This window comes from Solea senegalensis, linkage group LG1 (genome assembly GCF_019176455.1).
Source record: "Solea senegalensis isolate Sse05_10M linkage group LG1, IFAPA_SoseM_1, whole genome shotgun sequence".
Classification (NCBI taxonomy): domain Eukaryota; kingdom Metazoa; phylum Chordata; class Actinopteri; order Pleuronectiformes; family Soleidae; genus Solea; species Solea senegalensis.
In genome coordinates, this window is record NC_058021.1 from 25,106,036 (window position 1) to 25,124,781 (window position 18,746).

Consider the following 18,746-nt stretch of genomic DNA (forward strand, 5'->3'; position numbering starts at 1 on the left):
TACCTCCAACATGTTGTTTATTTAGCTACAGTGAATGGTTCAATTGAAAACAGTGAAGTGAAGTTGGTGTGAGGGATATTTGGTTCGTTTTTTCTGCATTGGCGTGACTGTCAGTTGTCAGCCTGTGACAGCGTGTCTGCCCTTTAGACTCTGTTGGGTTTTAAAGCTGTCAGCACTGGTGCTTGACTGCTTGGGGGCCTTTGTATAAGGATTTAACTGCTGAGAGCTGTAAATATTATACTGAAGTAAAGTATGCTGTATATAAGTTAAAAAGAGCCCTATCTTAGCTCATAGGTTGCAGGAAATGGCATCCGTTTAAGCAATCGATTTGCTATTAACATGTTTCACCTCTTAATTTAAGTCGGATGTTTTGCCTCAAGGTAATGGCCTGAATTCACTGTTCAGTCACACATTCTTTGTTTGTCCTCCTTCATGTTTCTGGCTCTATGATGTTTAAAGCTTAATGGTCCCAATGGACTTTGTCATTGTGCTTGTTTGTTTGTTTCTTCATAAGACGTTTTTTTTCTTTTTTTGTGTCGTATTAGTTTCAACAATAAAAAAGACCCATAAAAAGACCAAAGTAATAAAGGGCTTGTCTATTCCTAAATAACTCCCCAGTTTGTCTGTGACATTCAAGTTTATTATTTCAAACTGGAGAGATGAAACTGCGCAACGAGTATATATACTGACAATTTTATAGAGAGACAGAGCCATTTAAACATCTTTACACTGTATTCAGCTCTGGGTTTGCCTCACTTGTGATTTTTAATGGCACCAGGAGGGTATACTGTATGTGGGATTGACTCAAAACAAACTGCACTGCCTGTCTTTTGTTCATTGCTCTGTAAGAAAAATACAAGCCACCCAGTGCAATAGTGTAGTTCACTGGAGTGTTTTTACTGCTCATAACTGTGGACCTCATGGCACATTTGTAGATACACAGTGTGTGCGATGGAACAGTTTATCATTTGTTTTGGTCTTATTGTGAAATTTGCTAACAATAAAGAATATCGTAATGCTTCAGTTTCTCAAAGAAGCTCAATAGATTTCATTCTTTAGTGAAGGGGTTGCCCGCTCCCATGAAGCTTTAGACACTAGACATGCCATGGCACATGGCACATTAAATGTTTGGATTTGATTTAGCTTTCACATTATGGCATCCTCCTCTGCTGTAACTTGTTCATCTAGCTTCCATGTATGTTTTTTTAGGAGCAATGCTATAAAAATGAATGGCAATTCTCACTTAACACATAAAATTCAAAAAACCATGACCAAATAGACATGAGTCTGACTTATTTTTGATGTTTTGTACCATTCAACCATTAATAAAGCTGAAATATTTCCTAACACATGATTTATTTTCAGAATTAATGCCGGCAATGTGTTAAATTGTCCATCAAAATGAAACCAAATGCAGAAAAAACATTTTGTGTGTAGGATTGTTGTTGTTTTTTCCCTCATTTTTCTTTCAGTAGACAGCTAAATCACTTTCCCATGAGCTGGGGGAAAAACTACTGTCTTCTCCTTTCACTTCAGTGAAAACCTGCCAGAAAAACAAACCACAAATCAAACCAGTGAATTTTTCTGTTACTTATTCAACTCTGTCTGTCTTTGCAGGTGGACGCCATCGTGACACTGGGTGGATTGGCCGGCAGATTTGACCAGACCATGGCGTCTGTTGAGACCCTCCACCACGCTCTGTCCATGACACAGCTGCCTGTGTTTGTCATACAAGAGACAAGCCTGGCATATCTACTCAGACCCGTGAGTGTATAATGAAAACACGTCACACAGCCTTCACTGTGCCAGTTTTCTATTCTGTTCACTCTTTTCCATTTGATTGCCCTCTCCTTTGAGCTACGAAGTCAACTAGTTATTTTTCCAGGCACTGTGGCATACAACAAAAAAAAGCTTATAATGCTCCCACCTCCGAAAACACTGGTTGTTACTTTTATCTTCCCATGGCTTCACATTGCATGAACCTGAATGTGGACTTATTGTGAATATATCCATCTGATTAGTTGCATATGAAAATCACACACGCACAATGTGCTTTCTCGGCACTAGATTTGCATGCTGCTCTCCTGTTCTAATATTTCCTTCTCCTTCTAATCACCCCTCTCTTCATTATCTGTTCTCTCTCAAAACATTTTTTTCTTCCTTGCTCTGCCTCCACCTTGATTGGAGTGTTGAACTCTTTGTTTCTTTGTTAAGTAATCACTTCTTTGTTAAGTAATCACTTCAGACACACATACAATCCTCTGCTCTTATGGTGCCCCAATTTACTGTTGTGCATGAGAGCAAGGGAGGGAGCGAGAGAGAGTCTGTTTTGCTCCCAAATTTGCTCCCACTTTCTCATGCTCCTCAGTTGATTGAATTTACAAGTGGGCTGAGCAGCGTCCGTTTGAGAACGCACTGCTGTTTTTTAACCTTACTTTTCTCTCCTGTGCTGTTCATTTGCGAGATATTCAGGACAAACAGCTTACTGTCACACTTTCTGACGACACCTTGTAATACGTTAAATATGTAAACTTGTTTCATGTACACCCCCGCCACTTCGTCATTATTCCGACGGCGTGTTGTCATTTGCTGCTTCATACCCCGACACCTCCAATTAATCTTACTTCAGTGAGGGTAAATTAAGCTTGTTTGTCAATGCAGCTTCAATTTGCCAGTAACTGATGAACGCAGACGCCTGTACATGAAGGTGAATGGTGAATACAACCTTTGAGGGGTCCCGTGCTTCTTGTTGAACTTACATCTGTAATTGTACACTTTTTGCTAAATATCCCGCACCACTCGTATTCCCCGCAATCACATACTTTGTTATACGCAATTTCACAAACAAATGACCACTTGTGTTTATTTTGCAAATTAAACTTAAAAATGTTGTTCATGTCGTCTCACAGCATGCTCTTAAAAGCAACATCTCATTAATTCTACACATTTTTAGAAAGTTTGTGAGACCTTCTTCTTTGTCCCGGAGTGATTTAGAGCCAATCAAGGTTGTTATGCCCGTTTCTTTCTCAAAATATTACTTCTATCTTCCAGAAATATGTCTTGTGTTTTCTAGAGCTGGCTCATTATAATAATTCACATGTCTTATATTAAATTATGTGTAGGGACACTGGCTGCAAACTTGTTCATCCAGAGACTACCTGAGTCTACCAAAGTGATGCTACTGTGTATATATATATATAAAAAAAAGAACTTACACTGAGTTCATCTGTGTTGTTTTTCACAATTTGCCGTCTTTTCACCCATGGTCCCTGAACATGCGCAAGAAGGCCTGTGTTTCTGTGGGAAGAGCAATGCAGTGACAGAGATTTATAAGCACACATACAGAGAGACTCACAGCCAAATCTACAGGTTTGTTTACCCGATGCCCTTTTGAGCAGCGAAACCTAAAGAGCTGATTTAAATGATTAAGTGTGGTACCTGTGGGATGTTCCCTGATCCCCACGTCTGCTGAACTCCATCATAGTCGCGCTCTGTGGAAAATAAGCATGTGATATTAATATAGAACATACAGAACTGGCCTCAGATGGTCTTAGCTCTGTACTGCAATTATTGTAATAAATGCAAGACGATGAAAATCTATAAGAAATATACGAATAAATCTTACAGAATGAAACAAATTCACCCGTTAAATACATGTTTTCCTCTTTCGTATAAATTTGTTGAACTGTATCCACTAAAACTGTAACAGGTCAGGGGAGGACCCAAATGCAGTACACGGAGGCAGGCAAACAGACAGTTGGTAATGACGTTTATTTACCACAAAGTTCAGCGATAGTTTAATGAAAACCCTGCAAGGGGAAACTGGGTTCACTGGAGGGAACTTGAGTCCAAGACAACAAGCCCACACAAGGGAAATGACAGGTCCAGTGCAGGGCTGTTCCACCACAGGAACAAGCAGGCAGAAGTCAGGCAGGGTCAGTACCATGGAATCAATCTGAAAAACGCTGGAGAGACTAGTACTGGCAACATAGAACAATCTGGCACTGAGTGAACTGAGAGGTGAGTTTATATACAGGGTTGATTGGTGAGGCAGCTGAGTGCAACAGGTGGGGAGAGTTGGACTAATGAGCAGGGAGTGGCTGGCAGGCAGGTGAGGAGGAGGGGCTGGTGAGCTGAGGTGAATGAGGTGACAGAGAGCAGATCATGACAAAAACAACAGACTTTGCATGGAAAGTAGCCAGTTGAGGTTGTTCGGGCATCTGATAAGGATGCCACGGGGGCACCTCCCAAGGGAGGAGTTCCCCAGGGCAAATTTGGACGTCTGGGGCTCTCTGCTAGAGCTGCTGCCTCCACGACCCGATAAAAGTCTTAGTATTATTTTAGCATTATTACCAGAATGATTTGTCTTTTTAATGCAAGTGTATGAAAAAGCATTAAGACTCAATTGTACAATTATATTTTCAATTAAAATGTAATTAAAATTTGTAACATATACTGGAGAATTTGGTGCACTCATGCCGTCTCATGTTTTTATAAATTTAAATAAATATCAAAACACTGTAATTTATACTCACCAAGCAACTTTAAAAACTTGAAACTTTTTCCCCATTTACAGTTAAAATTGTTTTTATTACAGTCTACTGACTAGCTGGTCTTATAACTACATGAAGGTGCATTCTTAGCTTAAGTCAAGTCTCTCTGCAGCAACACAACAGGTGATCCACAATCCTTCATTTTCCTGTCATTATCTCTTACCAAAAGAGACTGTGTTCATATAACCACGTGGATATTTTCTCAATGCCGAAAAAGCTCCAAAGCTTAGAATTTTCACATCATTCCTTCCCTCTGGCCCTGCAGCTCCAGGAAGCCAAGCTAATGAAGCTCTGCTTCAAACATGTCACACTTTCAAGCTTTCAAACTCTTAAAGCCTAACTAAACCCCTAAACCACTCTTTTCAGGTCAAAACCACTGTCTGTGGCTATCTAGCAGTGTTGTTTGTTGATCCATGGGCAGATCTTCACAGTTTAAACATCAGCATACTGCTTCTCTCTGGTCAAACACCAGCTACTGCAAATAATCAAATCTTTCTTCACCTGCTTGTCTAATCAGCACAAGGCTTGTTGTCCCAGACTCCTCCACTCTTTTATTAACACAAGAGGTGTCGCCTTATCGCCTTATCAGTTTCCCACTCTACCTCCCTCAGCTCTCAGTCCACTTCTTGGCATTTTTGTAAATCAGTCACTGGGCGGAGTTAGCTTCAGAAAAGAGGTTTTTAGTTACCCTTTAATTAACTCCACCTGTCAATGCGGTCAACGCCTGTGCCTGTATGATCCATTGAATTCACTGGCGTCAGTTCTAGCTGTCAACACACGTTGTCTTTGAAACACTGTACATGCTTAGTGTTCAGCTTGTGGTGGTGATACATAATAATCGAATTTCTGGCATTTTTGGTTTTGCTGTAACACTATCAAGTTGTTTAGCCATGAATAAGAACATTTCCATTTCCTTTTTATTGCCAGTATGATTCTTTATTATAACCATTGTATTCAGTCAGTTCTTTATTCAGCGAGAAGAATCTGACATTACCTTGTACCTTCTAAATCTGATAATCCTGCTTTTCTCTTTCACCCTGATGTTTTTTCTGCTTTTTTCTGGTCATTTTCATTTTTGCAGAGCTTCATAAAAAGACCCAGCATCCATCCTTCAGTGAGACCATTGAAAAAAGATGTTTTAACATTGTTAACCATCCTACCCACAACATAATGTTCTTGCTAAGCTTAAAAAGCACCAAAGTTACAGTTACCATTAAACCCAAAGGAAGTATTCATTGCATAACCGTAAAATGAATCATGTCAAAAGATGCTTGTTAAGATGGTTGTTGAGATGCCGGTAGAACAATCTTTTGTCTCCCTATGACAGACAGGAAAATATACTAGAACTCAAAATCCAACATATCCTTTTCAGTTGTACCTTTACTTTCCCTTTTAATTGTTTTACAACTTGTTGTTTTAGCCTGTGAGGGACTCCGCAACACACATACAAAAATTTTTTTTTTTTGTTGTGTCAGCAGGGCAGCCACAGACTTGGAGTGAACACGGGCCTGGAGGGCGACTGGTGTAGTCTCATTCCAGTAGGTGGACCGTGCCAAACAACCACCACTGGACTCAAATGGAACCTGGGTGAGTTGTGATTTTTGCAGTATTTGAATAATGCCACAGTACACGATCAGTAAATAATTTTTAGGATTGAAAACATGTTGAAGAATTACCTTTTTCATAAACTATACTGTGTAAGAAATAACATAAAGACACAAAGTGAAAGACTTTGTGGTAGCATTATATAGACAAGATTGTGATGTGAAGGAGAACCAATTCTTGACAATGGGGCTGATATCACAAGGGGCATTTAACAATTGAAAACAGCAAGTTATTTTGCATTTATTGGAAAAATGCCCATTGAACTTAATGAGGCATAGTACAGTAGAGACGCTTGATTTGCTTCAATCACATGGGGCTTCATTTTTTTTAACACATTTCACATGCCGAAGACACATACATGCCAAACTGAGCTTTTTATATACTTCAAGACTGAAAATCCAATCACACACCCATCTGAGGAACCCTGTAGTCCTACTACACTCTAGGGCTTATGACCAGCTGTGTTTTTAATGAGTTGGCACAGACCAAACACTGGGCCAAATGAGAGAAACCTGTACCTTCTGTCAGTGGGGTCGGATGATGTGTCTGATTCTTGGTGGGTGTCCATTCGCAGTATATGCAAGGTCACGTGTTTGTTTCTGTGAGTCTGTACATATATACCCGTGCACGCTTTTGTGACCACGCTTGTAATACTTGTGTGAATATACCCCTGGGTGCGCTCACTTGCATGCACATGCACATTAAACAGTGCATTGTATTGTCGTCCCAGTGCCACACCTGTGAGATGGTCTTCTGAGTGGAAATGAAAGGGACTTTTATACATGAGAGTCCTGTGCAGATTAGCTAGTAATAACAAGCTGCATAATTAATCACATGCATATTTAGAGGGTTGGAAGTAATGATTTCCCTTTGGGGTTGAAAAAGAAAGACCAGAATATGAAATGAAAAATTAGGATTATCTGTTTTTGTGTATTTCTTTTTCTTTTTTGTGACTGATACAGGTATGAATGTTCATGTGGCTATGGTGCATCTTGTAATTTCCTCATTCGGTGATTTATGCATTTGTTTTTACTGTTTGTGTACAAAAGCCCATATCAACAGAGTCACTTTCAAGTGACACTAAGACTCTTAAAAGTCCCATTGAAATGATCCCCCATACTTAAGTTCAAAGTGTTTCTGTGATGAAAAATGTATGCTCTTATAAAGAAAGTGTTTTGGGCTGTCAGCCATTACAACAATAGCCCAACAGAGGCCTTTCGCTTGCATCCCAAGCTTGTTTAGACTCTTGCTTTAAAGAGTATAATTCCACAATGATTTATGTTGTTTGGATCCTGAGCATAAATTTGCAATGAGCAGACAGTTATTCCACAAACCTTTTTTTCTGCTTGTGGTTCTCCAAGAGAGTGTGTTGGATGAGATGGAGTACTCTTTGTCTAAGTTAATAACATCATGTGTTCACTTTCTTTTATCTTAGCCATTCAAAAACTTTAGCGTGTATTGTTTTTTTTAAAACAATTTAAGATGCTCTCATTTGTATTGTCTCTTGAAATGTGCACGACTATGACATTTCAGGTAGAAGAGACTAAATAAAATTGAAGCCTGTAAGTTACGTTAAGCATTACAATAAAGCACTCATTTGTAAAATGAAAAAAAAGAGAGAAAAGAAAGAAGAAAAACTCCTTTGCTGTCAGTTCTCCATTGATTTAGGACATTAATTCTCTGGAACTCAAACATTTGATGGTACATTAGGCTAAAATTACAATTTTTGGAATAATTACTCAACGCAATAGATTAAAAACAAACATTTAAAATAGTGATGTGCCTTCTCTGAAGGCCCTAATATACTCCTGAAGGTTATGACAGAAGCAGTCCATTTAGAAACTTAAATTGACAAATATGTACATTCATGAGGATGTAGATGTTGGAAAATTGCCATGTAGAAACTTATATTATTAGATATTAACTATTTAATATTTAATAAACTCCAACTTTGCTCATGTTGGAGTGTGAACTGTCCTTGTGTCCTTTGCATCAGCAAACAAGATGTTTCTGTGTAATTCTTAATTTCTTCTGTTGCTTCCATTGTGAGTCACATTGAAGCAGCCGGGATGCCACCTTCACCCTACTTCACAGATGGGCTTATATTCTGATCTTTTCTCTCTTCACTCTGTGAACTGTATGTCCTCTGTGTTTTCTGCTTTCCTGTTCGTCTTTGAATGATGAATCATGGTTACCTTTACCCCAGCTGGTGGTGATGTCAGTGGCGGTTGTTTTTCCCCTTAAATCTCTTACAATTTTCATCATCCACTGATTTTGTTGTCCTTGATGACCTGTTCAAATGCTTAATACACCAGAAGTGTCTTTGTTTGTTGTATTTGTTGTGTTCAATTGGCTGTGCTTTCAGAATTGGCTTGCCCTCTACCACAAAGAGCATGGCCTTGATGGGAGTTTATCTTATTAACGAACAATGCAGTCTATACAAGTGAAACCTCGAGCTAAGACCAAAAATAGACTAACAATTAAAGTAAAGGATAAAATGTGTCACTCACATGTTTTAATCAAATCTATTTTAATGTAATATGTGTTTGCTCAATGGCAAACAATGCATGTAAGGGGCCCATGTCTAAGGTAATTGAAGTAACTTCTGCAAAAACAATTTGCGTGGCTGGTCGTGTTTTTCCTGTCAAATTTGTGTTCTGACTATCCAATAAACATCCAACCACAATGGAGTGTACAGAATGCAGAATGTCTGCGAGAACAAAAGGTGCTGTAGGAACGGGGACAAAGTGAAAGGAGTCAGGTAGAGGTGGCTGAGTCAGGGAAATGTCAAATATGAGAGAAAATAAGGATTTGGGGAGTGAGCAGGGTGAATAAAAGGTTGTGATGTGATGATTTATAGGCGGGAGTAAAAGAGACCTGGTGGCAGGCTTCTGACTGGATTGATGTTTGAGGATGGTGACACACAGCAGGGAAAGCAGGATTATGGAGAGTGTTGGGAAGTGTTGAGGGGCTTTTAGTGGGAGCACGTTGTCAATTTGCAATAAAACATTCTTTGTGATTTATTTTTTTGAGAAAAGAGCAGTCTCCCTGATTTCCTCATTTATTTATGCTCTTCTGTCCTCATTAGTTTCATTGTTTCACTTGTTTAATATCCGATTACAGGAGATATCACAGGTAAGGTGTTTGTTAAAGAGTGAATTTGCATTTGAATTCTATCTCTAGGACTTTTCACGACAGTATTTGCTTGTCATTGCTGGTGGTGAAAACAACTATTTTATTCCATTTATCTCCTAGAGTGTGACTTTTTTTGATGATGTATTATTTACGACACCTTTTCTCTGCTGAGACTTAAGACAGACTTACCATCAACCTTGGATTTGCAGCCTTCCTTGACACGGGTGTGTTCTAGATTGTAGAGTGCTTAGTTTTGATGAGACAGTCAAAACAGATTTCTGGAGGAACAAAATACATATTTGTGGTTATTATAGAATTGTTGGCTCTCTCAAGTATATATTTTCTAAATCACGTCTAAAATTGTTTGTAACAAAACAGAATAATGGACAGATAAAGGCTTTATCTGCACATCATGTTTACAGTTTGTTAAATAATACATATGGTAGTCTTGCCCTAAGCGGGCATCTACCTTCTTTCAAATGATTTGATTGAGACAAATGAGACGATTACTTTTGGTCAAGGATGGTTTGTCTCCTCCTGCCCTGGTCTCACTGCGACAGCAGTTTCCCTGTGGCCCATGACATCTGCCTGGACATGCATGAGAGCGTCCGTTTCTGGCTCCACTAAGTCTCTTGTTGTTCGGAAACACTCGCCGGTCCTCCCTCCCCTCCAATAATGTCAGCCCCAAATGAAGTCTAAGGTAGCGCTACATTGCTGGCTCAGGGGTTGGTGGTCCTGGAAGAATGAGAAATGGGAAAAGATTGGATTATTTTAAGATGTATGTGTATTTTTATAATGTCTTATAAATTCAACCGTCGGACCTTTAAACTTTCAGTCAATAATTTAACTGTTTCTAAAAACCCCACGGTGTTTCGCTTGTCTTTGTGTTTTATTTAAACATTTTCTTCTATCTGTATTCATTTTAGCTTTCCTCGGCTACCGCTGGGCTAGAACCTTTTGCATTTTTATTTATTATTTATTTAGTTCCACACCTGCATGTAATCCTGCGTTAACATTTACAACAGGACGTGTTTACACATGTCAGATAAATAGCCAAATGAATCAAAGGGATCAGCTGAGTGTAGGTTTGATCATGTATGGAAATACACAGAAAAACTGTGAAGCCTCTTTTTCTTTTGCTTCCACCTTAGTTGATGATGCAAAGATGAAACTTCGGTTCATTACTTTATTAAATCAGAGTGTTTGATGAAATGTAATATTGAGTCAACTCGGTACCATCTATCTGTTAAAGTGACATTAATCTCTCCTTTTTTAAATTTGGTTCTCACTTATTTCCAAAACACGTCTTGCATGAAGTTGCATAAAATGGTTTGTAGCGAAAAGCAATGATGTAATGAGATGAGAGTGTTTTTCTCACATCGTCTTTCTGCGGGAACGGGCACTGAAACCTGGTATTACATGAGTCCCAGTAAATTATTGAAGATTCTTGTATTTCAGTCTTTTGCATGAAAACGCTCAAACGTCTTGTGACAGTCCATCACATCACACCGAGACGGAGAGATGCACAGCTTTCACCTGCCTAGCTCGTAGTTCAAAAGTCACGGCCCCCAGCTATGCTATGTATGCTAGCAGCCTGCTGATTGTTCATAAATTCAATATGAAATGGTCAGAGCATGGCCTGAGCTGTCGTTCCGAATTTTTCAATGTCTGATCACTCAGCACAGGGACGGAATAAGTTTTCTTGGGGCTTCGGGCATGACTGCAGTCAAAAACTGTCAAGGAAAAGGTCCGACATTCAAGGTTTTTCTTTTTCATTTTTTTTCACTTAAAGCCAGAGCATGTAGTATCAAGAAGAATACTTAACAATATGCATTCTTATTGGCGCTTGAGGGTCAAACTGGACTTCAACTTTAAAGCAAAATAAGTGTAAGAGTCTTAACACTCTCGATTGGTCATGCATGTGTACATAAATCCAAACCAAGCACTTTTGGGCCTGGCTGTTCATTGTTCATTGGGTTTGCCTGCAGTAATAAAGGCCGTCACAGATTCATTTGCATTAAGCAGCCATAATCCGTATTTCCTTGCTCATTTTCTTTGCTGCTGTGCATCCCATTGCCCTGTCTCTATACCTCTGCAGAAAATAAATGGCGCTGGGCTGCCCACAGCAAGATACCACTGTAATATTAATCTGACATAAAGGGATGTCATTGAGTCTCTACAGCCTTGAAAGCAGGAGTTGATTCAGCCACCTGAAACCACTGACAAGTTCAGCTCCAGCACAGCAACCCTCAGATCACATTGTGCTTATGTGAGTGTGTGCATGCCTTAATGTTCAGTTATTTGGAGGGTTGACTATTTTTGGACTCTCTGTTAACATGGATTTATTCAAAGGCTCCGGCTGACACTCATTTTACCAGGAACCAGAAAAAACAAAAAACTCTCCCATAATTAAAATGTTATTTGTTTGCTGAATAATGAATGTAATAATTACAAGTAGACAAGCGTCATCACAGTATCTACTCATACCGTTATCAGTTTGATACAGTCCTTTTTCAAAGATCCACACAGCTCACATGATCACTGCAGCACGGCAGACGTGTGCATTCCTCTCTTTCTTTGCAGCATGTGCTTAATGAAGCATTTATGTGATATTCAGGGTTGGTTTTTTTTACTACACTGGATTTTACATTTTTATATTTCTGATATCCAATCCAGTGACTTTGACCAGTATTGGAGCAATGAAGATACAGAATATTGCATCAGCCGGTCCCTAATAAAAGGCAAAGGAAATGCTGAGGGAATATGTAGTTATATTTATTCTGCTTCATTGAAATATTTAAGATCAGATATTCTGCTCAGTAATTATAAATGTGTTTACTGTGATCGGTGCTTTTGAAATGCACAGATCATGATGCCGTGTGTCTCCACTTCAGAGCCGAGCAGACCTCTTCTTTATTTAAAGTTTATCAATACTAAATGTGCAAGAGTATCCAGAGTGAAAGTAACCTGTTACCTCCACCCTGCTGAGCTGTCTTGCTGATACTGGATTTCAGGGAGAGGCAGCACAGGTGTGGGAGCCTGAGGCAGAGGTAGGGGGTCTCTTGTAGGTTATGTAGGCCTTGAAACCTTGTTGCGGCACATCATGATTGATACATTTTATACCGCCTGACTGTACAAATTCATTAACTCTTTATTGGTAACATGGACTTTTCATTTGCCAAGTACTTTAAAAGCCAGAACCAGTTGAAAAGCTTCTTTATTTTTAATTTTCTTGCTTTAATGGATGGTGTTTTTGAGCGCATTTACATGAGAGATACGGGGTGAAAGCTACTTTTGGGAAATAAAACTTTTCTTGACAGACATTAAAATAATTTTATAAACCTTATTCCTTCATTCACAAAAGATCAAAAGCAGCTCAACAGACAGGCATTCGGTGAACGAGCAGTTTAAATGGCAGACGTGTTAAATCTGTTGCCTCTTGCTTTTAAAAAACAGCTGTCTTCCATAATTTTAATGGTCTGTGTATGCTTTAAGTTAAAGATATAGTCTTAATGTGTTGAGCGTTATCATTTTTGACAAGCCGTACTAAACAGCTTGACATCAGCGAGAAACGGTTTGTTATTTTGTTATGTTACATTTATTTGCAAATCAGGTTTTATCACAGTACGACTTAGAGATAGAGCAATATACCTGTTAAGCTGTTTTTGCTTGCATTTCAAGACGTTCTTTGTTAGCATTACCATATGTAAACCGACTTAGCTTTGGTGGTAACCTGTTTTTGTAGTTCAGCCTTGAGTCAGAAGCCTCTGCTGACTCATTCATCATCCTTGATGACAGTTTTTGCGACTTTTAATCCAAACTCTGTCACACAAAACACGGCTCCTGTGGTTCTGAAATACATTGTTGGGCTCAGTCAAAGCTATGGCACCCACAGTTTAAATGGCCATGACATGCTTCAGGCTTTAAACACCAGTTTCCTTTTATGCCACTCACTGGCAGCCATCCATTATGTTCCTTAAAAGTAAAATGGGGTCAAAAGCTGTTGGGCATTTTGAGGACTTTTATTACAACACGTAGAGACCAAAGTATTAATGGATCAGTATGGGTATGAAGGTCAGTTCAACAATAGGTCTGTGACTGACAGAACTTTCTTCAGTTTCATTGCCTAAAATTAGAAAGGTCTCATCCTGCCGCAGCTCAGACTGGGATATGGGTAATGGCTTATGTTGAAGCCTGCTTAATCATGAAAATTTTGGCTTAGAATGGATTGTAGTGTTGCACAAATATGAATAGCCGTCAAGGGACTTTTCCCTGCATTGACGCATGCACCCACACACACTCACACACGCCTGCATGCACCCACACTCACTGCAGGGAAGAGTCCCCTGACACCTATTCGTTTAATTGTATTTTGAGAGGAAGGTTTATGAATGCGTCTTATATTTTAAAGTCTTATGTTTTTGTTTGTGAGAGCAAATTGTGTTCCATAGTGCCATATTTCAATGGATGAAAATGCAGATACATACATATGTGTTTTCTTGTATTTGTTACGTCTTTAGGACCTTTTCTGGCATAAATGCTAACCTTGTCAGGACTACTAGACCAAAACCTGGTCCTAGTAAGGCAGAATCTCAAGAAGTGGTTAAGTTTAGGGCTAAGATCTGAATTGTAGTTAGGTTAGATATTAATTGGTTATGATTAAGGTTAGGGATTACGTTTTATTTTGGTTGGTAGTCAATGCAGTGTCCCAAGAAGAGTAGCGGTGCGATCCTGTGTGTGCGCGCGTGCATGTGGGTGTGTGCTCTGCATGTGACAAAGACTGAGAGAAACTTCTGTGGGCTATGAACAATGGCTGTCACACTGCTGATGACAGGAAGGCTGAGGAGGTTTTCCTCTTCAAGGTTTTCATTCAGTTTCATATGCAAATAAGCTGCTAGTATTTCACAGCTCTGGTTCCACTCCTGCTCTTTATAACCCAAGTGTCACCAGGCTCATATATCCGTGCACTAACAAGTGTCAAACTCTATCCAGCCTGCTCAAGCATAACCTTAAAACAATCACATATGGACACTCGAGCTGTGCAATAAATCAGGTTAATATTGATAAAGCAATATGCAGTGCAGTTTCTGCATTATGGTTATTATTATCATATTGAAATGTATCTTCAGTGTTGTTTTTCACCTTTTTGGAGTCAGTGAAGTTATCATTTTTAAGACTTTAGTCCTGGATGATTTGGTTTTTATGTCACAGCTCCCAGAAGTATGTGCCAAATGACACATTCAATCAAAACTGGGGGCAGCAAATGAGCCTAGAACTGCTGCCGTGCGGCGTGGTGGCATACAGTGTTTTTGAAAGTGCCAGAGCATTTGCAAATTTTGCATTAAAACAAGTAAATGCAACAGAAGAATGCCGCATATTTATCTCTGTGGTGAATGTTGTCTAAAAAAACTAGGATTAGAGTAAAACGGAAGGAAACAATCACATAATACAAACCCACTGAATGGCTCTATATGGCAGTAGTGTAATAAAATTGTTTTCATATGAAAGGGGATTATGGCCTTAGCCCGCATTTCAAAATCGAATACATTTTTATTTGTATAGTGCCGAATCAAAACGTGCATTATCTCAAGGCACTTAACTTAGTAAGGCATAAACCTGAAGAGGAAAACAGAAACCCATCAGTTCACACACATTCACAAACAAGAAGAAATGTCTGGCAGAACCAGACTGCCTAGGCAGGTTGGGGTGAAAGGAAACATGGGGAACAATGAAGAAGCAGGGGACAAAAGGGGGAGAGAAAAGGAAAGAGGGAGACAAGGTAGTGGCAGAAGAGAGAGACCACAGGCAGATTTAACAGTTGTTTTAAGTTGTGTCATGATTTTTTTTTTATAGTATTACAGTGTAATTTATACAAGTAGTAGCAGGAATTGTTGCATAAATTATTCTGATATAAATTTTAATCAAAGAATACTAATGATGGGTACCGAAAACAGGTACTAAATGGGCCCCGGGGATACATTTTTAAGTACAGTAATATCGATACAGCGTAATATTAGCGGCGCTGCTAGCGGTATTTTTGGAAAACATATAGGAATAAAGGAAGCATAAAGGAAGGAGCTCAACATTCCTAAGTCTGGATACGAGAATTGACGCAAACAACAGTAGTTGCCTCAAGTGAAATAAGAGTTTTGCTCGTAAAGGTGGAAATATGAGCAATCTCACATAACACATAGCTAAAGTTCACCCTATTTGTCAAAAGAAATGCATTTATGTAAACACACAAATTGTTCTTTTGGTTCTTTTTAGGACAAATAAAAACAGTTTCATTCTTTCTCATAAAAAGAACCAATAAGAGTATCTTTAAAGCCCCGGATCGATAAGCAGTATTGAGTAGAAGAAGTAGTATCATTAAAATTTTAATGATACCCATTCCTACTCACAACTGGATCTGGATCCTGCAGTCCAGGAGTCACTGGTACCTGCAGAATGAGGACAGAGAGATAGAGAACTTGAAATGATATTATGTACTCTGAGAGCAAAGCTCATTTTGTAGCTGTTTTTAAAATTTTAAGTTTAAACTTAAGGTAGAAAACCACTGTGGCTCTTAGGAAACTTCAATGCGTGAGAATATATTTCGGTAGCCTTAACAAAGGATCTGAATACATAGGTCAATGTGACTTTCCTGTTACTTGTCATTGTGAGAGTATTGAGTGTAGATCAGGGAATGGGAAATGGGTTTTTAGTTAAGCTTAAAGCAACAAGATGACAAAATGTGAAACAAGTGAAATAGTTATCTTATAAATAATAAATAACACAATTAGAAATAACACAACAATTCACGGCACCAGCCTCTGTGAACACACTTACTGACCCAAATGCAAAACTTGTGCAACATGAGACTGAACGACATGCACAAATCCAAGGTGGACAGGTGCAAAGTTTGATTGAAAATAAAGGGGAAAATAAATGTGCACACAGATGGATTCCAGGAGCAAAGTCTGTCAGAGAGCCGAAGCGATAGAAAACCATAATTAAAAGTAAACTTTGACTAAGATTAGAAAGCTTGCTTTCACTGTTAATGACATCAGGCTGTTTATGAAATGTAAGCCTTCACAAACACACTGGCATGTAAACGACAGTTTTGAATTAAGACATGACTTCCCGTTCCGTATTCCTAGTTACATTCTAAATATGCGGTGGTAACACAAACAGGCAGTGTTTTGACACTTCAAACATGCAGCACATTGCCTCATTAGCCAGTAATCATTGCTTGGAATGCATAACATTTAATTTTTTCACTTTTTAGAAGATCTCAAGCACGTTATTGGCCTTTTCCCTCACTGGAAATGAAGGAAAAGTTGAACGCAGTATTCCTTTTACGCCTAAAAGAAAACACACATAGCACATACTTTACTAATCCATGCACTATTGACTTAAGAAGCAGGTATTTTCCTTGTGTCTGCAGGGCAAAAACATGGCGCCCTTTTAAGTGTTTTTTTCTGTTCTGCCGCTGAGATAAAGCGCTGCAGCTCGAGACGTTAGCAGGGTGTACTCTGAGGTTTCAGTATTCAGGAAGCATTCTAAACAGAGGGAAGGATTATTTTCAGAGGAGAGCAAAGTGATGTAGTTTATCACGTAATCAAACAGATAGATGTGTCTGACAAACTTGGTTCAGCGAGGTCTTACCCAGTGTCCCTGCCAGAGGCAGACATCTCTACTGTAAGCTCTCTCTTTTCCCTTGTATTTCTTGAGATGCAAGCATGCACCCTGACCTTCTATTCTTTTCATATTTCCTTTTTTTCTCTGTCCCTGACGATGTTTTTCTTCTTGTGCTCTCGTCTGGTGTTTTAAAGATATTAATTTATTCCTGCTGTATCTCTCTGTCTTGCCTCTCCTTTCATATCGCCTTTCAACTCGTGTTCTTTCTCATTCTGCTCCTCCACGACACCATGCCGCCTCGCTCTGCCCTTCTGCCTCCCCCATTTCCTCTCTTAACTGTCTTCCCTCTCATATCTTCCCTCTCTCCTTCGCTCCCACTCACCAAGGTCTTAGAGGGGGGAAATGAAAAGTGTATGTATTCTGTAGTGTTGCAGTATGGCAGCAGGAGGGAAAACTGCTGTTTTATGGTTTTATTTATGGATCTGTAGATTCCTGATGCTGTGCACATCACACGAGGGGAATGAAGTGGGGGAATGAAGAGTAGCCTGATGTGAACTGCTGCCTGTAAGTCTGGTGGAGCTGCAGTCCATCCCTAGGAGGCAGAGGACGAGAGCATGCACACACACACACTCACATGTTATAAATACCAAATACAACCCTTCCTGTATCATCATACACACAAGGCACATGTTATTTTAAAAATCTACACACATAGTCTAAAGAATGTGGTGAAAGTACCTTGTGAGTGTAAAACATCCCTAAAATAACAGTGAATTTCTGCACCACTGATCTTACCAGGTTTTTGTTGGCCCAAAATAAATAGCTTCTCACTGCCTTAAGCATGGCACCTGACCACACCTCATTAAAGACCAACTCGCAAGTGCATTTCCTATTTAAACAACACAGGTGCTGTTTTGAAACTGAAATTATGGCTCAAAAGATGAACTAGAGCCGTACTCAGTATAACCTCTGTTATAAAAACCAAAGAGCAAATACAATACACATCGGTGGTTCAGTTGCAAGTTACCTACTCTAGCCCGAAGTTTAGCCACATTGATTGACACTCGGGAGGTTGATGGTTCGATCTTTGGCTCATCCATGACTAAGTGTCCTTGGGCAAGATGGTGAATTAAAAATTACCCTTGACATGCGGTACAATCAGAAAATAAGTGTGATTTTATGAGTTTCACTGGACACAACTGGGATTTGCAAAACAATGCGATGTGACTGCAGCCCGCTCCTCATTAGGGTTAAGAGTGAGTATTGGGATTTCACACCTAAGTTGTTTGGCTTGTTTAAAAGCTGGTGCAAAAGCTGTCAATCAAATCTGGTGACAAGCGAACAAGTCAACCGAGTCACCCAGTGTTTCAGAGGAGAGAATAATTATAATTAGTTGCATGTTTTCAAAATCATCGAGACTTAGCTCGGTGCAGCTCGATTTATGTTTACATATTCAAACCCTCTGTCGAGCAAAATCCATGACCTATCTCCCCTGCCGTCCTCCAATATCAAAATACACCATTCATTCTGCAGTCGTTTTGTACTTTGACTGTTCCTTACAGGTTTTCTTATCTGCAAGGTCGGCGTAAGCCTGAACAGTGTCCATCACCTCACACTCTTGGACAATCCCACCAGTGCCATCATAAACATTTAATGGAAGCAGCTATCATTGCACTGCAGATGGTGCTAACCCTGCCAGTGCATATGGCCTGGCTCATGTCATGGCCAGCAAACAGCCTCACAAATAAGAAGATTGTCAGATAGAGAAAAGGTGGCATTGCTGTATTGAAATCAGAGGCCATTTTATTGTTGGTGTTATCACGACTAAAATGT

At 39.4% G+C, this 18,746-nt stretch overlaps 1 protein-coding gene and 1 long non-coding RNA gene across 6 annotated transcripts in view; one reads left to right on the plus strand and one right to left on the minus strand.

The window, feature by feature from the left end:
• tpk1 (thiamin pyrophosphokinase 1) overlaps positions 1-18,746 on the plus strand; it is a 54,249-nt gene that overhangs the window by 29,363 nt on the left and 6,140 nt on the right. For 4 of the 5 annotated variants that reach the window (XM_044040378.1, XM_044040368.1, XM_044040397.1 and 1 more), the window contains 2 exons: positions 1,618-1,764; positions 6,029-6,140. In XM_044040378.1, coding sequence (XP_043896313.1) covers positions 1,618-1,764; positions 6,029-6,140 — 259 coding nt within the window. The remainder of the gene's footprint in view (positions 1-1,617; positions 1,765-6,028; positions 6,141-18,746) is intronic. The other variant, XM_044040407.1, reaches the window with a different exon arrangement.
• On the minus strand, positions 9,972-17,257 carry LOC122778518. Its single transcript, XR_006361441.1, has 3 exons — positions 16,941-17,257; positions 15,695-15,733; positions 9,972-10,028 (listed from the first exon to the last, which is right to left on the minus strand). It is a non-coding gene; the product is annotated as an uncharacterized LOC122778518 (long non-coding RNA).